General features: G+C 49.2%; 8 protein-coding genes across 8 annotated transcripts; 3 read left to right on the forward strand and 5 right to left on the reverse strand.

Annotated features, from left to right (window-relative positions):
- Positions 1-500: 500 nt before the first annotated feature.
- On the reverse strand, positions 501-2,002 carry K444DRAFT_614085 (uncharacterized protein; the record flags this gene model as incomplete). The annotated part of the gene is made up of 3 exons (XM_024880474.1): positions 1,421-2,002; positions 1,008-1,357; positions 501-945 (listed from the first exon to the last, which is right to left on the reverse strand). Coding segments are annotated over exons 1-3 (1,285 nt in total), but the record flags the coding sequence as incomplete, so codon positions are not given.
- Positions 2,003-2,424: 422 nt separating this feature from the next.
- Positions 2,425-4,878, forward strand: K444DRAFT_563551 (HET-domain-containing protein). Its single transcript, XM_024877027.1, has 2 exons — positions 2,425-2,899; positions 2,950-4,878. The coding sequence occupies exons 1-2, from the start codon at positions 2,542-2,544 to the stop codon at positions 4,830-4,832; spliced, it is 2,241 nt and encodes a 746-aa protein (XP_024736206.1). The 5' UTR covers positions 2,425-2,541; the 3' UTR covers positions 4,833-4,878.
- A 430-nt stretch (positions 4,879-5,308) lies between these two features.
- K444DRAFT_664406 (uncharacterized protein) lies at positions 5,309-6,389 on the reverse strand (the record flags this gene model as incomplete). Its single annotated transcript, XM_024886957.1, has 2 exons — positions 5,309-6,115; positions 6,288-6,389. The coding sequence occupies 2 exons, from the start codon at positions 6,387-6,389 to the stop codon at positions 5,618-5,620; spliced, it is 600 nt and encodes a 199-aa protein (XP_024736207.1). The 3' UTR covers positions 5,309-5,617.
- A 2,794-nt stretch (positions 6,390-9,183) lies between these two features.
- Positions 9,184-11,114, reverse strand: K444DRAFT_531272 (protein serine/threonine phosphatase 2C; the record flags this gene model as incomplete). Its single annotated transcript, XM_024874967.1, has 2 exons — positions 9,184-9,687; positions 9,735-11,114. 2 exons carry the CDS (start codon positions 11,112-11,114, stop codon positions 9,184-9,186), a joined length of 1,884 nt encoding a protein of 627 aa, XP_024736208.1.
- A 1,362-nt stretch (positions 11,115-12,476) lies between these two features.
- K444DRAFT_643925 (Snf7-domain-containing protein) lies at positions 12,477-14,067 on the reverse strand (the record flags this gene model as incomplete). Its single annotated transcript, XM_024884904.1, has 4 exons — positions 12,477-12,614; positions 12,671-12,928; positions 13,001-13,276; positions 13,915-14,067. 4 exons carry the CDS (start codon positions 14,065-14,067, stop codon positions 12,477-12,479), a joined length of 825 nt encoding a protein of 274 aa, XP_024736209.1.
- A 53-nt stretch (positions 14,068-14,120) lies between these two features.
- On the forward strand, positions 14,121-16,914 carry K444DRAFT_530559 (uncharacterized protein; the record flags this gene model as incomplete). The annotated part of the gene is made up of 2 exons (XM_024874912.1): positions 14,121-16,494; positions 16,553-16,914. 2 exons carry the CDS (start codon positions 14,121-14,123, stop codon positions 16,912-16,914), a joined length of 2,736 nt encoding a protein of 911 aa, XP_024736210.1.
- A 1,306-nt stretch (positions 16,915-18,220) lies between these two features.
- On the reverse strand, positions 18,221-22,976 carry K444DRAFT_563565 (TIP120-domain-containing protein). The gene is made up of 4 exons (XM_024877028.1): positions 22,430-22,976; positions 19,357-22,384; positions 18,972-19,310; positions 18,221-18,919 (listed from the first exon to the last, which is right to left on the reverse strand). Exons 1-4 carry the CDS (start codon positions 22,666-22,668, stop codon positions 18,473-18,475), a joined length of 4,053 nt encoding a protein of 1,350 aa, XP_024736211.1. The 5' UTR covers positions 22,669-22,976; the 3' UTR covers positions 18,221-18,472.
- A 141-nt stretch (positions 22,977-23,117) lies between these two features.
- On the forward strand, positions 23,118-24,288 carry K444DRAFT_614094 (uncharacterized protein). The gene is made up of 5 exons (XM_024880475.1): positions 23,118-23,158; positions 23,210-23,400; positions 23,463-23,835; positions 23,883-24,062; positions 24,154-24,288. The coding sequence occupies exons 2-5, from the start codon at positions 23,252-23,254 to the stop codon at positions 24,172-24,174; spliced, it is 723 nt and encodes a 240-aa protein (XP_024736212.1). The 5' UTR covers positions 23,118-23,158; positions 23,210-23,251; the 3' UTR covers positions 24,175-24,288.
- Positions 24,289-24,295: the final 7 nt, after the last annotated feature.

Below are 24,295 nucleotides of genomic sequence, written 5' to 3' on the forward strand. Positions count from 1 at the left end.
ATGGGTCTGGGGAAAGAGGGGTATGTGGGCTATACTAATAATGTAGATGTATCGCAGGTTCTCGGTACAGGTCATACCACACGGGAATGTTCACATGACATTTTCCATTTCCGTCTCTGGACCTGAGCTGCTGCTGCTTTAGCCTGAGCTATGGGTGAGCAAGCTTAAGCCGAGGGTGAGCATTCCTGAGCACCGCCTGAGCACGCGCTAAATAAGCCTGAGTGTGCATTAAAGAGCTATTTTAGTATCCGTAAGGGCCCGTTTTGACTCCCTTGAGACCCGGTTATACCTTCCTTATCTTATCTCTTAAGGAGGAGAGGGGGGTCCCGATTTTGGCTCTGACAAGGATTGCTCTGGGTCATTTTAACTTTTAATGCTACCAGCCTTAGAACTTGGAATCTTCTGCGAGGTGTCTTAGGGAAAGATGACTAGTATTCGTCTGTGTACGATCTATCATAGAGGCGGAGTAAGATCTCCATATATTTGTCGTGCTATGTTCTGGGGTATTTGAGAACTTGGAAGATAATATTCACACTATCTATCTACTCTAGTCGCAAATTATTAGGAGCCGAGAGCTTCTTATGCTTCCACTCAGAATAAGGCAGATATTCCAATGATCCCAAAGCAACCTCATTTCGAAGACATTCAGACAGTCCACAGCATGTACATTTTCGGCACCTTAGTTCAATATATTGAGAAACCATGGCAATAGGAACCGCTAAGTGAGCACAGAGATTGAGAAACTGTAGGGATATGGACAAGATATGAATCAGTGACATCGTTCTCGCATCGATACAGTTCTCACATTCGAGGACGGAAAAAAATCGGAGAATAATTGCGAATAGTGAAGATGGCGCTACTAAGAACACAGCTCTTATTTGGATCAAAGTCAACTTAAGCGTAACGAAAAGTCCTATAGAGGCAAGAGCCGGGAATAGAATGTCCCTTAAGCACGTTAGTGACGTGACAGAGATGACATAATCACAAGGCTAGAGGCTCTTTATTACCTATTAAGGCTCAAACCAACATCAAGAGCAATGAAGATGAAATGTATAGCCAGTACTAGTTCCAAAGTCGTAAGGATAATAGCTGACCGAACAGTAACGTCTAGAAGAGTGCTCTGGAGGTATCTTGTTCGGGGATGGAAATGAGGGTAGGTTTGAAATGGTAGTCGAGCGGAGGGAGCAGTATTGTGATCCTGAGCTTCAAGTTTTCGACTCACTGGCTCCACGATGGAACGTCTCCTTTCCTGTGATGACTCAGATTGCAAAGAGGATAATGCCGTCAGCGTAGCATTCTCAGCAAAGCGAGATGAGACCCTCGGATGGAAAGGTTGACAATGTGAGGACGCGGAGGCCTAGAAAATGGTTACTTATATGGAAACCTCGATGACGGTGGATTGGGCGTATTGGGGACTGACCTGTTCGAACAATTGATCCTCTTCTGAGCAAGATACCTGATCCTCTGACACCCGGTGATAGTTCCACTCTTGTCTCTGTTCTTTCTGGCATTGATACGCCACTGAAAGTGGGCCTTGGTTTTCATTGTACGAGTCCATATGAATTGTCGTATCGTTCCCCCGCGGATTTGAAAGGATCGGCTCCCTTGGAGGAGAGATAATGTGGTAGCCGTACCAACATTTAAACCCCCCAGAAACCGAATACACACTAAGAAGAAATATCGCAAGGCAGAGTTTTGCGAGAGAATTGAACGAAAGCGCGAGGTGTACAGCAAGGGCGACGCATATCAAGAACTTGAGAACTTCGAGAACCGCAACAATTTTCATAACCAAGACTAAGATAAATGTATCATTTATCAGGACAACCGAAGTGAACATACCCAACATTTCCAAAGTGGTGAGAGTGAGATCCACCGGCTCTAGTTCCTTAGAGAAACTGTTATCGGATAGCACGAGGTAAATGACTAGAAGCGTATATCGAACGCCCAAGTCTAACATAAACAGTAATATCCATCGTTCTGTCGAGAATAATTGATCCTTTGCAAACATGTTGTCGCTCGAGTAGTTCGTTGATGAACGGTAAAGACCCAATGTCCCTTGGCAGGCTGAAGATGAAAAGTGTGTGGGGCTTAGAACATGGCTGTGCATGCAGCCTGACCCCTGTGCAATATGAGTTATCGTCAAGCCTGATGTAAGCACTACAGTAGAAAAGTTCACCACCCACCACTCAACCGCTCAACTTTATTTTTGGAGACTTTAACGCCACAACTTTGAAAAAATGAAATGATACTCGTGATAATTAGATCATTCTTCATATTTTGTGAAGTTTTTAGAATTTTCTGACAACTTTGAAAAATCGATAAAATTTTGGTGGGATGAGGGTGGGCGGTTGAGTGGTTTGGGCGTTTGGCTGGTGAGCCCTTCTATTATTAGTAATCTGTCAACCCATCCGTTTCTGCATATCATGAACCCTTTGTATTCAATCAGACCGTCGCCGGGCACGATTAGACTGACAGCCATTAGCGCAGCGCTAAACATTTAATTTACTGTAGTGCTAAGCCGACTTCTTCTCGTCCTGCAATATGCCACTCTGTTCGTCATGCCAGCACTTTGCTATCTACAGTTTTACCACTGATCCAGATGGTATTCGCGCATACAGACTGGAAGCAGTAGAGAACGGGGCAGGAGAAGGATGTGATTTCTGTGTCTTGTTGCTCACAAATCTGAAGGATGACATAGCTTGTCTTCCATGGGAACCAGCCGACTGCTGGGTACGTATAGCGCTTATTAGGGATTCCGAGAATGTGCCAATACTTGGGATGGGACTTCGATATAATAGGCTTCTTGTTGGGCTTGTCAGACGTGCATTGCCTAGACCGCGTGCTCTTGATATTGAAGACGGGGGGAAAAAGCATGAGTTTGCCGTCGCGGCAGACCAAGGTAAATCAAAAAATACGAACAATTCGATATCCACCTAACAAATATTGTAGGTAGTCCCGCAGCCCAGAGCCTGGACGTGATCGGGCGGTACCTGGGTGAAGACCCGACTTCGGACTTGCACATGTCATCAATTTTGGAATGGCTCGATGAATGTTCCACACATGCAGCTTGTACTCAGACTAATTCTGGCACGGTGCGGCTTGATGCGAGAGACGCACCGCTCCCGACTCGATGCATTGATGTTCTAGCACAAAATCCGGTTCTCCGTGAGACTGATGGAAGTCGAGGTACCTATATAACACTCAGCCACCGCTGGAATGAAGCAACAGAGAAGTGCAAAACAACGATGAGTAATCTTGAAGAGAGAAATAGTACATTGGAACTAGCTACACTTTCGAAAACTTTTCAACACGCAATATTAATTACACAAAGGCTCGGAATCCAATTTCTGTGGATCGACTCGATATGTATCATCCAAGATGGCGATAAGGGGAGGGACTGGAAAAAGGAAGCCATGAAAATGGGACAATATTATCAGCATTCTATCCTAACTATAGCAGTCACAGCTTCTTCGCCACAGTATGGCTTCCTATCATCTCGGCCACAGAAATCCTTTACATCCTTGGCCCGATTGCCATATCGAGACATTAGCGGGCTCCAAAGAGGTCATTTTTACATTTACAAACGCGAAAGCCACATCGATGATCAGTACGTATCCGGAGTCTGGAATAGCGAACTTCTTAAACGAGGCTGGGTCTTCCAGGAATGGATTCTAAGCCGAAGGATTGTCTACTTTACGCCATCACAGATATTTTTTGAATGTCAGACGAGGGGACCAAGGAGTGAGTCTAAAGAGGCGATCGGGTTTCGCCAATTCCCTCTTAATCTAAACAAGAGCTTCGGTACCAAGACAGCTTTTTCATTTCCCACGTTGTCTATAGAGCGAATTTGGTACCAACTCATTGAAGTCTACTCACGCCTGGATTTCACAGTGGCTGATAAAGACCGTATCATCGCTCTCTATGGTATTGCAGGTGACGTCCGAGAGATGTTCATTTCAAATGACCGCCAGTTAAGGGAGCCAAAGCTTCTCGAGTACGTTTCAGGATTGTGGCTTCGAGATATTCATTACGGACTACTCTGGCAGCAGAAATCCGCGTCTCGAGAGTGTGTGAGAGTACAAGGGCTACCGTCATGGTCGTGGGCATCTCTGCTACATGAGGTGAAATGGCCACAAAGAAGTCGCAAAACTCGAAATGCATTCACGGTTGTTAGCCTCATCTCTGCAGATGGTGTCGTTTACCCTCTTGAAGCTGTGGAGGAACCTTCGTCCTCATCAGCGCATCTACTACAACCTGAAGTGGCAGACACACCTCCAGATGTGGACCGATATAATGTGGACAATACGTTCACTTCACTCCACATCAGAGCAAGATCCCAAGAAGTGCTCGTAAGGGGAACTTTTCAAACGAAGGAGGATGTTAGAATGGCGGCATGGGCAACAGGAGTCAAAATTGACAACAGCGATGTAGTAACTTGGGCTGCATCATCACGAGTTGAGGACATGGATCCTGCTGCTCTTGAAGCAGCGATAGGACTTAATTTTGAATCGAGACCATGGAAAGCTATATGTTCCATACGGTCACCAGAAATCATAGGTGGCTGGGGTTCGTTTGAGCAATCTGACTTCTCGGGTGATTTGAATACTCCCGCTGGCACGCTGGTTCATGCACTCCATGTCTCTACTGAAAAAGGAGTACCAGGAGGTTTAAGTTTTGGGCGCTTGAGCCTTAGCCATGAAGTCTACAATGTCCTCTTTGTTGAATCCGCGGGTGTTGACCAGTACCGGCGCGTAGGAGTGGGGAAGTTGTTTGAGGAGGATATTATGAGAGCGCTTTTGGGAGCCGAACTTCAGGATATTAAGCTTATTTAACTTGTTTAATTGATTAGCTCAGCTGGTTCGTCAACCACCTCATGCTGTGCATCATCAAGGTCCCAGTCTTTTTCGTTGTCGTGTTCAACTGGTGAGACATCGCGAGGCTGCCCGTACACAATCGAGGCATGGCCTGGTTGTGCAGCTCTGGCAAGCTGTACAACTATTTGTTTTCCGTGATGACGGGCTGAGATGATTTTTTATGCATGGCTAGCAAGTCCAATAAGGTCTCCTATGTTTGGAGAAGAATCTACATTTGAAATTGCAAGTCGAGGATCCCTGAAAAGGAAGAATAGTGAAAGGAAATAGCTCGAAAGAGGCCTATCCCTTCATCGGTTGCCCAAATGGGGACCGAGATTTTTTCGAGCAGTCGTACGAGAACTCGAGGATGTCACGGTGGGCGTCTTGATGATTGCGGAAGGCTCAACGTTTCGAGGAGCTTGATTTGGTGTGGAAGAGAAAGGCATGTGATTTCAAACCGTACGTATATACTTGTTTTCTAAGCTTATCTCGACCCGCTCTTTACTCGGCAAGTAACTCTGAAATACTCTCAAACACACTCTCTTCCCTCGCCTTCCACCCCAACCCCCGAATTCTCTCCCCATTAACCCGCATATTAATTCCCCAAAGTAACTCTGCATAAGGATGAAGCCCCTTCGTCTCTTCAATCTCGATTACATCCACCTCTTTCCCCCCATATTCTCAATCACTCCCCTCTTGCCCATCTCCTTTACGATACGCTCCGCCATCTCAGCAAGAACATACTCCCCACCCTCAACATAATATCACCCCTTCTCTCGCCAGTCCGCACTCCCTCCCCCATTCTTTAACGCCTCCTCAACAAGCAAAATAAAAGCCGTAGCAAGATCCTTTACATGAATAATACTCGCAATATTCTTCCCCTCCCCCAATATAAACCCCTTCCCGCGTTTCTTAACAGCATCAATATACCAAGGGAGAACCATGCTCGTCTTCCTAATCTCGCCTTGCCCTATGCCATAAACAGCTAGTGGGATAACTACTACAGTTCTGATTCCGTGCTTCAAGCCCTTAGAGAGGACGAGCTGGCCGGTCGCAGCGTGCATGTGGCCGTGGTCGAAAGTTGTAGTTTCTTTCAGATCAGCGACGTCGGACCAGATTTTCGGGTCAAGCTGCCCGAGTCCGTTGGCAGTAGAGGCAATGGATGCTGCGCCGGACAGCTGGATGAATGTCCCTGTCTTCTGGAGAGAGGAGAGGAGAGAGATGTGGAGGCGTTGTGGTCTACGTCTGCCAGTTCCAGAGAACTTGCGTTAGCCAACATTCAGGAAATCCTGGGAAAGAAAGGGAGACATACGGAGAACAACGTCAGCCTGGGCAGCTTCTGCTTCAGGACATCTGCTGAGTCTAAGTCTCCGAGAACTATTTGAATAGAGGGGTATCTTGCTGCGATCTTTGGCGTTGCTCTTCGGTGCGGACGAGACCGCGGATTTGGTATTCAGGCTGCTTTTCTGTGATGTCGTGGAAGACTTGGCTGCCGATATAGCCTGAGCTACCTGTGATAGAGATTTTGGGAGCCATCGTGGAAATTAGAGGCTATGAGAAGAGTCTCTTGAAGTTTGATGGAGAAAGAGGTGGTATTGAACATGATGAGAGCTTCGAATTTGAGAGTGGAAGGACGTGTAGGAGATTGTCCTTTGCTCGATATCGGAGTTATAATGAATGCTGAATCCCGCCTTCTGGATATGAGGAATACTTAGCATGAGCTTTAGCATTTGCTGATTATTTAATTGGCTGAGCGGGCCTACCAGCGGATGGAATGACGGGCCCTGCCAAAGTTACGAGGGCTGCTAACCGATCAGATTTCCTACCTCGTCCGTCCGTCAACCTCCTCTGACCAGGACAAGGAGGGTTGCAGATCCCTGGCTAGAGGAGGGACCTTTTTGGGCCTCTCGTTAAAAGTTGATGATTTCAAATGAGGTTATTCTTGGCTGCGCCGCGTTCGCGTAATAGGGGTGAGCAGGCCTGAGCCGAGCCTGAGCAAAGGTGGCGCTACTCACGTGAGAGATAGAATTGGGAAGAGCAAACATTCCGGTGGGGGAACAAGCCATACGTGTCGAGGTAACGAAAAAGTGATCTCGTGAGAAGGGGAAAACAAGAGTCATGACACATTGGGGCACTACGTCAGAAGACAGGAGGCCGAAAACGGGAAGGCTTGACTTGTTCTAGCTTGGCCAAGGAGAACGGTCCTAGATTTAAGTACGACCACAAAGAGATCCGAAATGTACATGCAAATTGGGGTACAGTGAATCAACGGAAAACCATTAAGTGCATCCATCCCCCTTCTCTATTCTCTCAAACTCCACTCCTAGCAAATCCCCTTCCACCCCCGCTTTTACCTTCCTACCCTCAGTTTTAATCTACATGTGAGCATATGTCACTTTCAAAATCTCGTCCCTCTCGTGTGAAGCATTTAGGAACTTCCTCAGTAGCCTCCTCTGTTCCCATTGGCTCAGCCAAGCCATAAAGTGAACAGTCGTAAGAACAGCTAACATAGTGGCCAACATGATGGCTAAGAACCCCCAAGGCACTTCGTGCCATTTCAGCCACCGTTCGTAAGCTCCCAAAGTTCTAGTACAACTAGATACTAGTTATGGAGGATTGACAGAATATGTATTAGTGAAAAAGGAGTAAAGGAAGGTATATTTGCTAAGAAACTGAACAATTCGGCACTGTATCACTTCCCTTCTGATCCGTCGCAAGACCTTTAACGCCCCAACATGTCTAGCCCCTCAGAGCACTCTTCAGCCCTTTTAACATCAATACCAAACACAATAAAGAAGCATCCAAGAATGAAATATTTTCATATGAGCTAGCGCTTGGAGCGTCGACCGGCTGCATATATGTAGGGTTGTGACTCTCGTCCGGGCCTCGCTTAAAAAGGGGGTAAGCCAAGCTTTCCCCTGGAAATGCGGACTGCCTCAGCAGGATATAAAACGCCCCTTCCGCACCTTTGCAATATTTCCGCTCTTCTCTTTAAATAAGAAAATCACTCGACCTAAGTTACCACAATAGCGCCTGTGGATCTGAACGGAAACCTGGCAAGTAATAGCTCTCAAATCATCAAAAGAGTATCGCTCTGGTCTGTCTTCTTGGCAGAAGATCCGCCTAACTTCTTACCTACCTAATCAACAGCACAGCCAGCAAAAATTACATACATCGCCGAAAAGAGCTATCCCGCTCTGAGCAAGTCGTAAGACGGCACTGCACTTCGTTCCCAGCCAAGGTATTTGAACTTCCGGGCTGCCACGTGCTACCTACCTGGACGGATCAAATTCAGAACCAGGCCCCTCTCAGCAAATATCGAAAAACAATACCACGGAGAGGACTTGTTCCTCCCACTTCCTCCACATTTCCTCGTGCGGCCTATATTCAACGTCCAAGAGTGCTCACACCATGGCATTCCTTCTCAACATCCAATTAACGTCCGCATGTCCTGCTCACTATGTCCCAAGGCGTAGCTAGCGCCTGGGGCGAACCTCGCTACCACCAACCCAGAAGAGACTCCACAGAGTTGCGCTGCCCTTAGATCCGCAACGGACACTTGCTCACCCGTCGACCTCATCATAAAGGCTTGCATAACAATGTTATGTTCGCTGCCGGCTACATCTGGAACTATGTGTTCTTCCGTGTGAAGAGTTCCAGCGATGGTCGTCGTGACTTGCTGAAGGTGCTTGCGGAGCTCTCGGATGAGGAGATGCGGAGATTAGGAGACAGTGTCAAGTTCATAGAATTGATTGAGCTGAAGGCCAAGGAGGAGTGACAGGCCCAGACCTAGTGGAGTTAGACATTGCGTAGTTTTCTCAGGACAGAGGTGACTCGAATCAATTGCATCGCTTCGTATTCCCTTATTACGATACTCCACCAAGCAGAATCCGCGGATGCGAACAAGCAGAATCAGTCTAGAGTCTCCAAGCACTTGCGACACTCCATCATCACTGTTCCCCAAATCGACATGTAGTTGGAGATATGCTTTGTCGATATCACACCAACAAACCAAACAAACTCTCGCAAATGCACGCACGTTCCATTTCAGTTGTGAATAAATACAAAACCTAGTGCCTGTATGTATGTCCCCCACGCTGATCTCTCTTCCCCCATTTCTCCGAAAAACCAGCAACGCTCTTTCTTAACGCACCCAGAAAGCAAACCCGACTGAAACGTGCATGCATTCTGAACTCTCTTCTCTTTCATAATCAAAACACGCCTCGACCCAAGCAGACCGTACTGTACTCATGCATAATATCCCCAATCAGCCATCCTCGAAATTCTACGCCTAACGAAGGGTGAAGGGAGAAGGGAAGAAGTTTTGGGGTTATTTCGCCGGCCCCTCCGGCAACTGCAGCTTCATCCTCGTCTCCGGACTCGCGGCCTCTGCGCCCTTCAGATCAATCTCGTTGGCCTCCTCGCCTTCAACAAGACCCGGCTCCTCCTCAACCACCTTCTCCATACTAACCCTCTCCCTCTCCTCCGCCAGCACCAGCTTCGGATCGTGGCCCTTTCCGCTATTACTCCCTGACACGCCCACTGCATGAACCCCATCCTCAGCAACCTTCCGCTTTGCATCGCCGACGATCTTGTCGACCTCTGAGATCTTGCCGGGCACGCAGGTCGGATCGCCTTCGACGCCAATAGCGGAGGAGGGCTCCTTGGTTGCGGTTTGGAGCGCGGATTTGTTGAAGCGCACGATCATGCAGGAGAGGTTGTCAGTGCTGAAGCGAGCGAGGGCGTGGTCGACGAGTGATTTAGCAGCGGCGATGGGGTCTTGTTGGTGTCGGATGAGGTCGACGGCTTCTTGGTCGGAGCAGACGTCCCATAACTGCCTCTATTAGCAAAGTCCTTTTCTATATACATGGAATAGCTTACCCCATCGCAAGCAAGAATGATAAACTCATCAAGATCAGGTTGGATGACTGTTTCTGTGGTGTATGGGTGGCCGGTCACTAGGTCTTTCATATATGCATCTCCTAACGCACGGGTCACGGCTAAGACGCCATTGACGCGGTTGTTCAGGATCAGGCCTCCGGCATTCGCAACACGCTTGCCTTCATTCTCGTCACTACCTTTGTGGTCGTAGGATAACCTTAATGCCTTGCCGTTTCTACATAGCACGATGCGGGCATCTCCAACGTTTGCAGTGTAGAGAACGCGTTGGCGTGATGCAGTTGTCCTGAGTCTGGCATGTGTTGCTTCACTTGTCGTTGTTGCAAGAGAGGTAGCACTTGCAGCTGGATTTTGCTGCGAGGGCGTCTTGCTCATGTCTACGCCACTGTCTCCAGACTTCTCCTCGGCTTTCGCAGCTTCATCTGCAGCTTTTACTGCCGCAGCTGTAGCTGGTGCAATTGCGGTCGATCCAGTTGCAGATTGGGCGTTAGGTATCCTGTCTTCCCAGCGTAGGACTGCTGTGACGGCCGTACAACCGGAATTCTTGAGGGGCAGCTTTTCTAACTGTGCATCGACGGTAGTGAAGGTCTGATCGAGGAGTTCGGGAATAGGGGTATTCGGGTTCTTTCGTATCGTTTCTTCTAAGATGATATGAAGCTTCTTACCACACCAGTCTGCAGCAAATGTACCGGCGTGACCATCGAAGATAGCGAAATATCCATTGTCTGTTTCCATCATCTCGGAGGACGAAGCAGTAGGTGCAAGACTAGGAGTAGACTCATCCGGCGTGAGCTCCTCGGTCGACTTCGATTTCGTGCTCGGCGTCTCGGATCCCAATGCGGGGGCGGGGGTATGTAAGAAGTTGTACAGGAAAGCATGTGTATCTTCCATAGTCCGACGGCATTTCTTGTTCTTGTCCTCCCAAACACCCACAGTAAACGTAGACCGCGGTCCTGGCAGTGATTCGCCGGCCGAGTTGTTGTGTTGACCTTGGGGGACACTCAACGCCGGATCCTGCTTACCAAGCTTCTGCAACGGTGTCTGCGTGTTCTGCTCCTGACTGCGCATGAATCCTGATGAATTCGGGCTCTGGCTGAAGTGTAGAGAGTTCTTCGCGTTCGCAAGCAGCGAGCTTGCCTTTGCACCAACACCACTACTCCTCCGCTTCTTCTCGCCGGAATTTCCATTGTCGTTGGTCGCTCTGCCAGGAGGGCTTCCATTTCCGCTGCGCTTCTCTCCGCTTCCGCCCTCCTCAGCAGGTTTCGATGCGGTGGGAGTCTCTGTCGAATTCGAATCTACGGCGTCTTGCGCAACGGGTTCCGGACCACCATCCTTTGGCGGCGACCCAGAGCTGCCAAACATCCTGTTCAGCAAACCTCCCTGGGAGGAAAAGCTCCTCCTTTTACTTCCTGCCACTTTGCTGGATTCGCCCTGTGTGTCTCGTGAGGAGACTCGGAGAGGTCGAGAGGGTGGGCTTGAGAAGGGGCTGAAGAACTGCTGGTGCCAGGGATGGACGGCGCTTTGCGAGGTCGTGTTGGCGGTCGGTGGTGATACGCGCCCGGAGCAATTAGGAGTTCGAGAAAGTAAGATTCGCGAATCTGTTCGTCCTTAAGAAGCAAGAGCAAAGCTGTGTCGTTGCGTATCGTAGTCTGCGGCCTGTTTTAGATTGCAATGACGACGGTGCCTCGATGTGGGGTACAGAGGAAGCCTCGTGCCACGATTCACGGAGACAGCAACCACTGAAACGTACGATTGATCCGGTGGAGGTCTTTTGAAGGCGAATAAATCCTGCCAAAGCTCTGGAAATGCAGTTCAGGATGTAGGCGGGCACTTCTGTCTGTGTTAAGGCTCCCTACAGTGCCGGCAAGCCGTTTTGGTCAGTGGCGGTACCAGTCTGGCAGTTCCACGGTCACGTTGCACTTGTCGGGCGGCTGGTGCAGATCTGGGGTCCAAAATATGTCTTAGAGTTCGCAGCAATGATGGCGGAAGTGTCAGAAAGCGTTCTTGCGCTCGTTCCAAGGGATTATCGCAAGTTGAGAGGTGTTTGCAGGGGTGGTCTCCTGCTTGTCCTTGTCCTTGTCCTTGTCCTTTGGTCCTCAAACAACGAGGGGTCGACTTGGTCTGAGTAATTGTTAACCCCGGAGACAATGGCCGCGTGCGAGCAAAGAAACCGTCCGAACTCCGTGGTAGGGGCAAACTTGGAGGGGGGGTAAAGGAGAGAGGTAGGTCAGTCAGCAGAAAGATCCGGCCTCGACGCTGACAATCCAGTGATCAAGCGATCCAGGCTGTGCAGCCAGCTGCGCGCTCTACAAAGAAACACTCTCAAAGTTAGTGGGGTCTGGCTTCCCCACACTTGGCTCAAGGGGCGTGGGACTGGGTGTGGGCGTGGGTGAGGGCGTGCATCGGCGGTGGAGGAGCCGGCTCTCCGGGAGCAGTGGAGAGGCATGATTCACATGGCAGCATTAAACAGCGGAGTACTTCTACCAGAGAGATTCAAATGCATTATGGGTTCCGTGGAAGCCAATGTTTAACCACCGTGAGGCAGATGTAGCCTCGTATCATTGGTTTTGGGACAGGGCATATTGGAAGGCTTGCTGCCAACGCGGCGGTCGTGTTCCGCCGTCAGTCCGGAGATATCAACGCTGAGCAACAGAAATCAGAACTGTATCCATAACTCCAACTCTCGCTGTCGAGGAAAACGCCATAGCTCAAATCTACTAAACCCTATCGCCTCAAGCTGTCCAGTCTAGCTTGAAGATCATTGTCTCCAGGATCTGCACCCGCCCCACCTCCGCCTATAGCCTGCGCAACCCTGCCTTCCGTAACAGTTTGGCTCTGAAGACCTTGAGGAGTTTCGCCCATCTATCACCACAATAAGTATTTTCTCTGACCAAAGGACAAAGTATCTGCCAACTTACAGCATTCTTCAAATCAATTCCAATCTCCTCCAGCACCTGCTCCACAACCTCCTCTCCTTCAGCCTCGTCCTCCAACCCAGTAACATCGTCAATGGCATCATCCATCATCTCTTGCCTCTGATCCATGATATCGTTCTCCTTCTCAAACTCCATCGCTATCCGCTGCAGCGCCGGCAAATTCATGCTGCGGTTCATGCTCCCCAGAACACCAGTCGCGCCCTTCATAGCCTGCATCATCTGCTCGTTCGTCCTGACTGTCTACTCCACAATACATTAGCCAAGTTCCCCTTCCTTCCCTCCCTCCCTCGCCCTACCAAAGAATCAACTCACCTGTATCCTCAAACTAATCGCCTGCAACTGCGTCCGCATACTATAAAACTTCTCAATGTACCGTCTCGTCCTCACCAAATCCTTGGCCTGGATCTTGCACGCCCCCATCTGTCCATTCTTCGCGCTCTTCTTGATCTCCGCAATCAGCTTCTTCTCCTGGTTTTCAAGCTTCACACGCTCGCGGTCCAGCTCGCGCTGCGTCTTTTCGAGGGAGCGTTGGTGTTTGCGCAGCCGCTCGGCGGCGGTCATGCGTTTGCCGAAAGCCCATTCGACGATCTGGTGAGGGCGTTAGTTAAGAGATGCATTGGGGGGAGGGAGACGTGCATTCATGGTGAAGGCGTGGTGGGGGTGGTGTTGTGGAAATTTGGGTTTGGTGGGGTTGAGGTCTGGCAGATATTGAGCTTGATGCCTTGCAGCTTCGTCATCTCTGGCTTGGCCAAGGAACAGCGAGCGGGCCGAGGGATTTTCCGGCCTGGTTATCTCTTTGGACCACTCCACATTAAAGGAATCTGGAAGTCTCGGATATAATTGGAATAGAGCGTTGTCAAGCTGTTCAAATAAAATATTTCCAATGGCGCACGTTGAAATATCAATTTTATTTCATGAACGACCCACTCAATCGTGAGAGCTCCAGGCCTTCCCGGCTTCAAGTTCAGCAAGACAATTCATCTTGAGTCACATATTGTAAATAATGAAAGCATTCAGCAAGCTTGATTGCTAAGTTGAAAACACGTGAAGGCAAATAAATAATGCTAATGTTAAGAGGTTTTGATTCGACTAAGTTGCTGAGAAGCAGGGATGACGTGAGGAGTCAGAAAACACGATTCGTCAACGTACATGTCAAAACTAGAAGAATGAGGAGAATTTTGGGCTGGAGGAAGCATTCACAGAGAGTTCAAAAGTACACAACGTACAGTTTCACGATATTCCGAAGTGGTGGTTGTACCAGTAGTTTTTCGGCAATGAAAAGGAGTTGATATGCACGCACGTGAAGTGGATTTTGCGCTAAGATTGCAGACAAAGCGGAATTTATTCGCCTCAATCTTGAATGCATCATAACAGACCATTTCAAGAAAATTTGAATGTACCACACGCGAATGGTTTAACGAAATCCATCACCATGAGCCAGGAATATCACGGAAAAGGGAAGGCAGCGGGTGACGGAGAAGCAAGCTCGAGCAGGCGTCCAGCATCCGGTCGTCCTCAATATGTCACTGTCGGATCCGGATCAACTTCAGAAAGCGCCGCTCGACTGCAAGCCCTGCTCGACAACGACTCTGGGTATGGAGGGAGCGTGGCTGGCGATGCTCTGAACGGTGTTCCGGTGTGGAATCCAGCCCTGACTGAAGATAGACCTACGCCATCACATTCGCCAATGCCCAGGGGTTCTGGAGAGGCAGCGGACAACGACAGAAGGGTTCAGGCCAACGCCATACATCAATTATGGTACAATCAGCATAGAGTGGCTCTAGGAAGGTCGATTAACCGGGTTGTGGAGACATTGAAGGGGTTACAGGAGATGAACGCGACATGGCCAGCAACATATCCCTCAGTTCAACGAGCGGAGGCGGCACAATCTTCAAGACCGGGGATCATACATACGAATACTACGCATCCGACATTGTCGTCAGAAAGTGAACCTCGTCCTGGACTGATGCGGCGAGCACAAACTTCGATTGGGGAGCATCAGACCGAGACCGAATCGAGCAAGGCAGCAGAGCAGAAACCGAAGGAAGAACCACGATTGATGACGCCTCAGATTGCACAGGAATTCTCGATATTAAAATTGGATTTGAAGCTGGGTGCATTACATCAGACAGAGTTAGTACATTCGCTGGAGAAGGGTTCGATAGCTTCGTTACTGGATGGGAAAATAAGCAGCAGCATCAAACATCTGCTGTCTCTCCGGGAACGAATAGAGGATACCTCGAGTAAGGTGTTGGTCACTGGAGACTTGAATGCCGGAAAGTCGACATTCTGCAACGCTCTGCTACGGAGAAAGATCTTACCAGAGGACCAACAACCATGTACAAGTATTTTCTGCGAGGTGTTAGATGCTAGAGAGAATGGAGGTGTCGAGGAGGTTCACGCGATTCATAAGGATGTTATATACAACCGACACGACGAGAGCACGTACGATGTTTTCACCCTGGCGGATCTGGAGAAGCTGGTCACAACCAACGAGAAATACACTCAATGCAAAGTCTACGTAAAGGATGTACGGTCTATCGACGAGTCTTTGCTAAATAATGGAGTTGTGGATATCTCGATTATCGATGCACCCGGTTTGAATTCAGATACAACGAAAACCACTGCTGTGTTTGCTCGACAGGAGGAGATTGATGTGGTCGTATTTGTGGTCTCAGCTGCAAATCACTTCACTCTGACTGCAAGGGAGTTTATTTGGGCAGCCGCAGCAGAGAAGGCTTATATTTTCATCGTGGTCAATGGATACGACAACATCAGAGACAAGGAAAGATGTCAGAAAATGATCTTGGAGCAAGTACAAGGCCTCAGCCCACGGACATTCAAGGAATCATCAGAGTTGGTTCACTTCGTATCAAGTAACGCCATTCCAACAGGCCCATCACCACCTGGCGGAAATGGTGGACGTGGAAGTGGGAGCTCAAGTGGAGGTGGCGGGGATGGACCTGATGACGATTCGGATCCAAAGGGAAAGGGAAAGGAGAAAGAGAAAATCCGAGACTTCGAAAATCTCGAGCAGTCATTACGGCGGTTTGTACTAGAAAAACGTGCTCGTTCGAAACTTGCACCAGCAAAGACATACCTGCTCAATGTACTGGGCGATGTCAACACTCTGGCCACGGTGAACCAAGATGTCGCTCAATCAGAGCTCGACCGAGTCACGAAAGAGCTGAACGACCTGGAGCCTCTGATAGAGGCGTCCCAGAAAGCTAGAGCAGAAGTCAGCGATGACATCGACCGAACCATCGAGACCACTTGCAAGGACATCTACGATCACACCCGCTCAACCCTCAACCACTCAATAGCCCAAGCAGCAGACGAGGACCTTGGCGTCCCCTATCCCGGTCTTCTCAATGCCTTCCAGTATGCAGAAGATATCAAAGAAGCCATACTCTCCCAAATCTCCGCCTCGGTCACAGCATGTGAAGAGCATGCCCGCCGCAAGACCGTTGAAGGCGTGTCCTCCATCAAGCAACTTGGCCTCCTGCACTTGGGAGACGAATACACCGACCTCAGTTTCCGGCCCAATGTCATGTTCAGACGAAAGCGCGACGTTCTGGCGCGGCAAATCGAAGTCGAGACCGAGCTCTGGGATTTCTTCGATTGGTCTACTATCATGCAGCGCCAAGAGAAGCTGGCCGGAACAGGCATGGCTCTTACTGTTGCAACAGCAGTAGGTGGCCGAGTGGTCGGTGGCTTCGGATGGGTTGATGGCGCGCTGGGTGCTATGAAGGTGGTTGGCAATAACAACATCCGCAAGCTGATCATACCTGGCGTTATCGTAACTGGTAAGCACCCCCATCCCACCCTATTCCTTAAACCATAGCTAACAATAATTGTCACTAGCGGTCGCAGCAACCTACTACCTCCTCCTCCAAATCCCACACTCCCTGCCTCACCGCCTCACAACCAAAATCTCCACCCAACTTGCAGCAATCGACTACGTGCACTCCAACAGCGACCGCATCTCCTCGTCCGTACGCAAAGTTCTCCGTTTCCCAGCCGACAATCTACGTGTCGGGCTCCAGCGCAGTGTCGAGCAATTAGGCAACAAGCGAGAGGAAACCAGGAAAGTAAGAATGGAGAGCGAGGTCGCGAGGAAGTACTTCGGCAACCTGGTCAATGAGACGGTTAGGATTAGGAACACGGTTGAAGGTGTCGATCTTGAGGGCCCGGCGCCGGGAGTTGCGGGGGGCTATGATTACTAGTCGAGACGTGGGTCTGCCTCAGGAGAACAGTATGGAAGGGGACGGGACGGGAGAAAGATGAGAGGAGAGGAGAGCACTAATACCCTTGAAAGACTTCACGACTCTCGTTGACGGCGTTATGGAGTGGAAGACAAAACACGAGGCGTTGAAATGAAATATGCATGGATGGAATTGAAGTTCAGTGCTTTGGCGTGCGTTCGGTACGGGCAGATCACAACCCCACTTCGATTCCTTGTTCCTGTTTATAGTTGTTTGAAAATGAGTACATACATATATCCATCTCACGTTCGCTTTCCTGCTTGAACTCGTCATGGACCATGGTGATCACAAGCTTCTTGCTACTAGGCTCATCGAAGAGGGAACGAAGGGCAGGAAAGGAAAGGAGTGCTAAAAGTGGAGTGAGGTCGAAGCAACACCGGGGAAAAGGAATACTAGGTTGAACCGTAGAAAGGCGGGGGTGGGGCAAGGATGATACAAGGCAGCGCTCTATCGAAATGCCCTTGAAATGCCCTTGAAATGCCCCTGAAATGACCTTAGAACGCGAGATGTGCAACAAGGGCACGTCGAAGTTCAGACGAAAAGTGGACGAGGCGTGACGCGCCGTGACCATGGTTCTTACAGATCTGTGAAGGCCCGTTCGTCAATGCGAGCGGTTTGGGAATCGGGGCTAAGCGAGGGGCCCGATTCGCTAATAAAAAGGCCTAATTTTAAAACAATATATAACTTTCTAATAAAAGGTAAACGCTAAATTTTAATTAAATAAAGGACATTAATACTTATAAGAAACTTAGATATATATTACTTAGATTAAATTCTATTAAAGATAAAAAGATTTAATAATTATATATTTTAAAAAACTGTTTTATAATTAAAATTATATATAGTCCTAATAAAAGGTTTTAGCTAAAATTACTTAAATAAAATTACTAACTAAATAACTTTTAATAGATCCTACTAATAGAATTTTATTAATTTATTAATTTAAAAATATTATAATATTTTCAAAATTCGCTCGTATCCGACCTCGGATTTATGAACCGGAGTTCGCTTAAGTAGGCGATTAAGCAATCGGGTCCCTCGCTTAGCCCCGATTCCCAAACCGCTCGCATTGACGAACGGGCCTTCACAGATCGCGAGAAATTCTGTAGCACGATTAAGAATGAATTCAGCTACAAGAGGTGGAGTGTGATATGGGATGAGACGAGAAGTCTCGAATAAAAGCCAAAGCAGGCAGGCAAAATTCCGAAGTTGCGGGTCAGTTCGGAGAATAGTGAAGCGGTAAGCAATGGGCTGAGTGGGAAAGATAGGGGTAATGGAGGTCTTTTTGTGTCTATGGAAAGAGGAAGCAGAGTATCTGAAAGAAGGCCTGCAAACTATGCAACGCAAGCTATGCGCGAGATATCCTCCCACTCCAACCGACTGCATACTATTGCCTCTCTCATTCCTTCATATCCATCATCATGTCATTCATCATCACCATCCGTTCCTTTTCTCCACACCAACCCAACCCGACCCTAAGGTTTCTAATTGAATAGAAAGATCAGATGTACGGAGGAGTTCAATACCCACTATCCTTGCTCTCCTCCCTCAAGCTCCGCAACTGGCCCTCGAAATCCTTCTCAACCCACTCCCAATACGTACGCCACGTCTGGTGCACACCAGCCTGGGTACCTATGCTACTACTCGCGCCGGGAATCGCCGCATGCAGCAGAAGTGTAACACGCAACACACTCTTCACAGCCTCCTCCTGCTTCTCGACCTCCTGCTTGACGGCATTATCCTTGAGCTTGAGGGAGAGGATGGTGCGGAAGTAGTCGGCGATGGCGTCAAGGCGGCGGGATGTCTCGTCTGGGTCGAGGACGACGAGCTTGGTGAGCATGAGGTTGCAGAGCGCGCGGATGTCGTGCTCGTCTTGCAGGCCGGCGATGATGCGGTCGTAGAAGTCGAGGATGTTAATGCGGGAGAAAGCAGTCTCCATTAGGGAGTAGAGGGTCTCGTATGCGCTCTGTTTGAAAGTCAGTGTGTTTCAAGAAAAGAACACAGAGCGGAGGTTTTACCTTTCGGACTTCGAGACCGTCGTCAATCTTGTGCTTGAATGGACCCATTGTGACCTCACGGATCAATTCTGGCTTGATAACCGACTCTTGCATGACAAGAGGCAAGAGAAGACCCAGGTTTGGAACAATCAAATCAGGCTTGTTGTGTGAGGCAGAGTTGAGAGTGGTGAGTGCCAGACGACGATTTTCAAGTTCCGTGTCCCGAAGCATGAGGCCCAGCATGTCGATCAGCGTGGTCTTCAAAACTGCGTCGAATGCTTCATCGCTATCTGGGAGAGTATAACGAATAGCCTGGATGATCATAGCTCGAACTGAAGGGGTCGGGTTCTTGAGGTAGTTCTAAATATTTAGCAAATGAATGCAGCACGAGGATGAGAACTCTTACCTGGAGCTGTGGAATGTATGTCATCGGCTCAATAATCGCAAGTCTTCCAATACACTCTGCTCCAACTGCCTTGTTGTCTTCGGCTTGTGAAGCACTGAGCAATCTCTCCCAAATTTGTTTGGTGTAATTACTGATGTCCGCAGAATTGTTGCTAGCTTGCTGAAGAATCTCCTTGATAGAATGCAAGAGGAGATATTGTGCACTGCCACCCTTACCCATTGTTGACAAGATCTCTGGCAAGTACAACGGAATATTCCCAGCGCCGGCACGTCCCAAAGCAACCGCAGCAGCAAGCGGTACTTTATCTGACTTAGACTTGAATTGAGCTGTAAATGTGGATGGCTTCAATGGAGACTTCGTGCCCATACGAAGCCCAGCCTCACCGAGAACAGCAAGAGCCAAGCATCGTCTAGGATCATCGGATTCCGGGTTGACGGCCTCAGTCAGGAAGTTGTCAACATTGACACCAACCGATGGTCCTCCATATACAAGCAAAGTACCAATTACTTTGCCAACAACTGCTGGATCTCCGTTGATGCTAACCTCCTTCAGCAAGCCAGCCATAAGATTTTGACCTACGCCATTCTGGCCGATATTAGTAACCAGTGCCAAGACTGCCTCCAGAACTGCGCCACCGAGAGTTGCAGTCAGGAGGTCGCATAGGGCCTTGTTCAACTGATCATTGACAACATGCTTGGGATTATCCGCCACCAAGACTGACAGCACGAGCAGAGCGGGACCAAGAAGATGGAGATCAACAGTGGTGAGAAGGGGAAGAAGTGCGCTGACGAGGCCATCGATAGTCTTAGCATCCAGAGCACTCCTCGCAGCTGGTGCGACAACCAAATTCTTCAATGCGGCGAGACTTGCACCTCGTAAAGATCTGTTGGCCTTGCGGAGTTGCGCAGAAAGCTCAAGCGAGACCTCTCGAATCCATTTTGGGGAAAGGTACTCCTTTGTGGTTGTCAATGCCGCCACAGTATCAATAGCATGGACGGCAGCAAGTCGAGTTGTCTCATTCTTGAGTCGCTCACTCAACATATCCAGGGCAGCGTTACGGTCTGCAGCTGAGAGGAGACTTGAGCCTTCTGGACTTGCAGTACGTGCCAGAAGGATACCAAGGGCCTGGATTGCGCGCTGTCGAACCTCGACGTCGGCATCGTTGGCAGAGACTCGGCCTACGATGACGTTGTAAAGCTGTTGTAGATCGGCTTTGTGGTCTTGTTGGCCGACGGTTCGTGATCTTGGTGGGGTAAGAGCCTTCACGAGCTGTTCGACAGTCCCAATAGCTTCACTGGAGACTTTGTAAAATTTGTCCTTGACTGCCAAAACAACACCAGGGATAATTTTGGGGAGGTACGGCTGCAGCACACTTGAAGAATGTGTCGATGCAATATCTCCAATCAAATGAAGTGCGGCGATCCGCAGTGTGTTAGATGTTGCCGATGCCGCACCACTGGTGATGGCAGTCGAAGAGCTTGCCGAGCCAGACGTGGCCTTGATTGCTTCGATAATTGGGTCCACAATCTGACTGAAGTATTCAGAAAGGCCGCCATGTTGGACGGATACAATATCATCTAAGAGATTGATGAGTGCCTGCTTCGTTGGAATAGAATTGCCCTTCAAAAGCTTCGTTGTTGCCTTGATAATAGCTGGGCTCAAGCGTGCTAAGTCAGCTCTTGGGCCAGAAGCTGGAACTGGTTCAACTGTTGGTGACGTGAGGCCAGCAGACATCGAAAGCAACAATTTGGTGTCAAAGGTTGCTGTGCTGCTCTCTCTCCGACGCTTTCGGCTTTGTGGAGCGTGATTGACGTAGTCAGACGCGTCTTCTGCAGACAACTGAACGTGAATTCCTTCTCCAGTCTTGCGAATAAGGGACGACATGGTTGCAATGACCTCCAAGCGTACATTCTCCTCACGTTCGTTGAAGCGCTGCACAAGAACAGGGGCAACCTGTGCATAAAGAGTTCCGTCATCGAGCAAATCGCCACTTCCACGAGTCGAAATGACAGTATAGAGTGCCTTGGCTGCGCATCTTCTGACTTTCCAGCTCGCATCGTCGTCGTCATCGTCGAACCCGGCTTCGGCTTCAAAGTCCTCGTCATCACCAAAATCATCCATATCGTCTTCTTCAGGTTGTGTGCCACCCATTTCCTCGTCATCGTCATCATTATAGTTGGGGTCGTACTTCAGGAAGCGGAGAAGAGCAGCAATGGTCTCTTCAGTGTAGGGCCGCATTTCACCACCACATGAAGAGAGAAACCCATCAACTGCAACGAGAGCAGCTTCGCGGACATCGTCGGTTTCAGGATCTGCCTCGCCATCCTCTGCTGAATTCTCAAGTTGATCGTCCAGCTCTTCCTTACTCAGCGCAAAGAGAACAAATGGTGCGAGAGTCTTTAAGTACGGGCCAAATCTGACCGAGATTGATCGTGCCATCGAGCCAAGAATTGTAATGTACAGACGTCGTTGCACCAAAGTAAGATGAGGGTTCCGTAGGCTTTCGATGAGCAGAGACACAAAGCGACCGAGGCCATCATCGGTGAGGTAGAGAGCCAAGATCGATACTGCAACCACAGATCTCTTTTTAACGACAGAACTGGCTCGGTCCGTCTCTAGAATTGTGATCAACTGGCCTTGCAGCGCCTCGACCTCGCTTTGCTGCAGCATAGGCCCAAAGCATCTCACAACCTCAATCAAGACATCCACAGCTTCCGGGTCAAGCTCCTTATTTGAGTCAATGTCCAGCATCCCCGCCGGTACGGCAGGAAGTTTGACCTTTGGCTTGTTGGCAACGATACGGCCCAGGAGTCGGGGAATCAAGACTCTGCTGATTGCACTATATGCCTCGGCGACCTCTTTTGATGGCGGAACTCCAGTGACAGGCCTCGGCAATGTAGTTACTACCGTTCTGAGGGCCACCGCTGGAATAGAGCTGTCGACCGAATTTTCAGTGTTGAGGTTCGAGAGCTTCTCAAGCAGGGGAGGCAGAATACTGCTGGGGATCTTCGTGACAAGGGGGGCAAGACTAAGGGATGTTAGCCGGAATCACAGCGTAACAATATTCTCATACCATTTGATTGCCAGATTCTGGACTTCACCATTCTGATCATCCAAGGTCTTGAGAATACCATCCACAGCCCGAGCAGCAGTATTGTAGTCGTTGTGAAGAAAATCCGGCTTCCCAATGCTGAGGACCGTGAACAGATCGTTCAACGACATGAACCGGTAGTCGGGATCCACATCATGGAGCTTGGGAAGCAGTTGTGCGACCGTTTGGGAGGTGGGATTCGAGGTTACTTGGTTCGACATCGTGGCGCGTGCCTGAACGAAGATGTGAGGAGATCAATCGGAGATGAAGGACGCAGGGAGATCTGGCTCAGTTATGACACCACAATCATCAGTAGAAATCTGTAGGCATCAAGTGAATATGGAGTGTGCAGTGGCAGCCTGTCGTGGTCAGCTCACAGAGCTTGGCTTGCCGCGGGGTGCCTGAATCAGGTCCCTTTAATGGGATAGAATGGAGGTTTGCCTCTGGAGACTGCTGTGCAGAGCCGATGGCCAGACTCAGTTGGGACAAGAAGTCAAATGAGTGGTTGGAAAGAACAAGACACAATAATTTATGCACTTCACCTCGACATCAACCTTGCTGTAGTGGGGTAAATAATTGGTGGAGGACGCTTGCCAAATAGGGCTTAGCGCTGGTTTTCCTCTCATTCGGCTAGAGCTCCGGGAGCTTCTGGCGTGATGGCCCGCAACCCAGCCATCTTTTTCATGACCTCTTCTCGCCTCAATTGAGACTGTAAGTCATTCCTGAGCTTCACATCTGGCATAATTTACTGATCACCTGCAGAAATTGTATTTCTGGACTTAATTGTTCAGATTTCGACAAGCAATGGCATTCTCAAGAGCTGCAGCTCTGCGCTTCTGCTTGCGAAGTGCAAGACCTTCAATTGCTCAACCTCAATTGGTCCGCCAGGTTGCTCGTCGAGGCTATGCTAGTGGTGGACATGGACATGCCAAGTCAGGAGGGGATGCGCTCTGGTATGTCGCTGAAAAAATCCTCATTTTAAGACTTTGTATAATTAATCGTCGACGTCATTAAGGGCCGCCGGCGCTGTGGGTGTAACCGTCCCGACATGTTGGTACCTCCTGTCGAATGCTCCTGACACTTCCCATGGTCACGGCGATCATGGAGACTCCCATGGAGCGGCTCATGGCGAAAAGCATGAGGAGGAGCCCAAGGGGGAGGAAGGCGAGAAGTCCGAAGACGCCGAAGGAAAGGAAGAGGAAAGCGAGAAGTCTGCAGATTCCGATAGCGAGGATGAGAAGAAAGACACCGACACTCCAGATACTTCGGATGACGAAGGAGGCGACGATGACAAGAACACCAAGACTACCATTCCCGATGCAAAGGGAGGAATTAAGAAGAGAAGCGAGAGCAAAAATGCCATAAAGGCGGGAGAGAACGGTGATGAGGTATCCCGAGGTCAACACTTAGCATGAGGTAATGCTAATGCAACTAGGCTGCTACTTCGAAGCCTGCTGGAGGCAAGAACACGCAGAGTGGCAAGCAGGAGGGTCTCTCGAACACTGATACGAAACACTCTACTGATATCACCAATGACCCAACCACAAGCAAGAAGGGTGAAGGAACTCCCGAGACTGGGAAAGCAAAAGGAACAGTCAACCCCAAGCGACCACAGGTATAACCCTGATTTTTAATCTTCAGTTTCCTAGGCATGTCGAAGGCATCACCTCTTTCAGGAGAAGAGCTCCGGCTAACTCCAGTTCTAGCCTGAGGATAAGAAGAAGTGATTCCAGTGGTGTTTACTATCACTCAATTGAGATGCAAAACGTTGGTCCTGAAGACTTCGTGCTCAAGAGCCATTTCATTACTGTAAAATAATGTGCAAATGCATAAAATCAATTGGCGAGC

The sequence above is a fragment of the Hyaloscypha bicolor genome, assembly GCF_002865645.1.
Source record: "Hyaloscypha bicolor E unplaced genomic scaffold K444scaffold_87, whole genome shotgun sequence".
Lineage (NCBI taxonomy): Eukaryota > Fungi > Ascomycota > Leotiomycetes > Helotiales > Hyaloscyphaceae > Hyaloscypha > Hyaloscypha bicolor.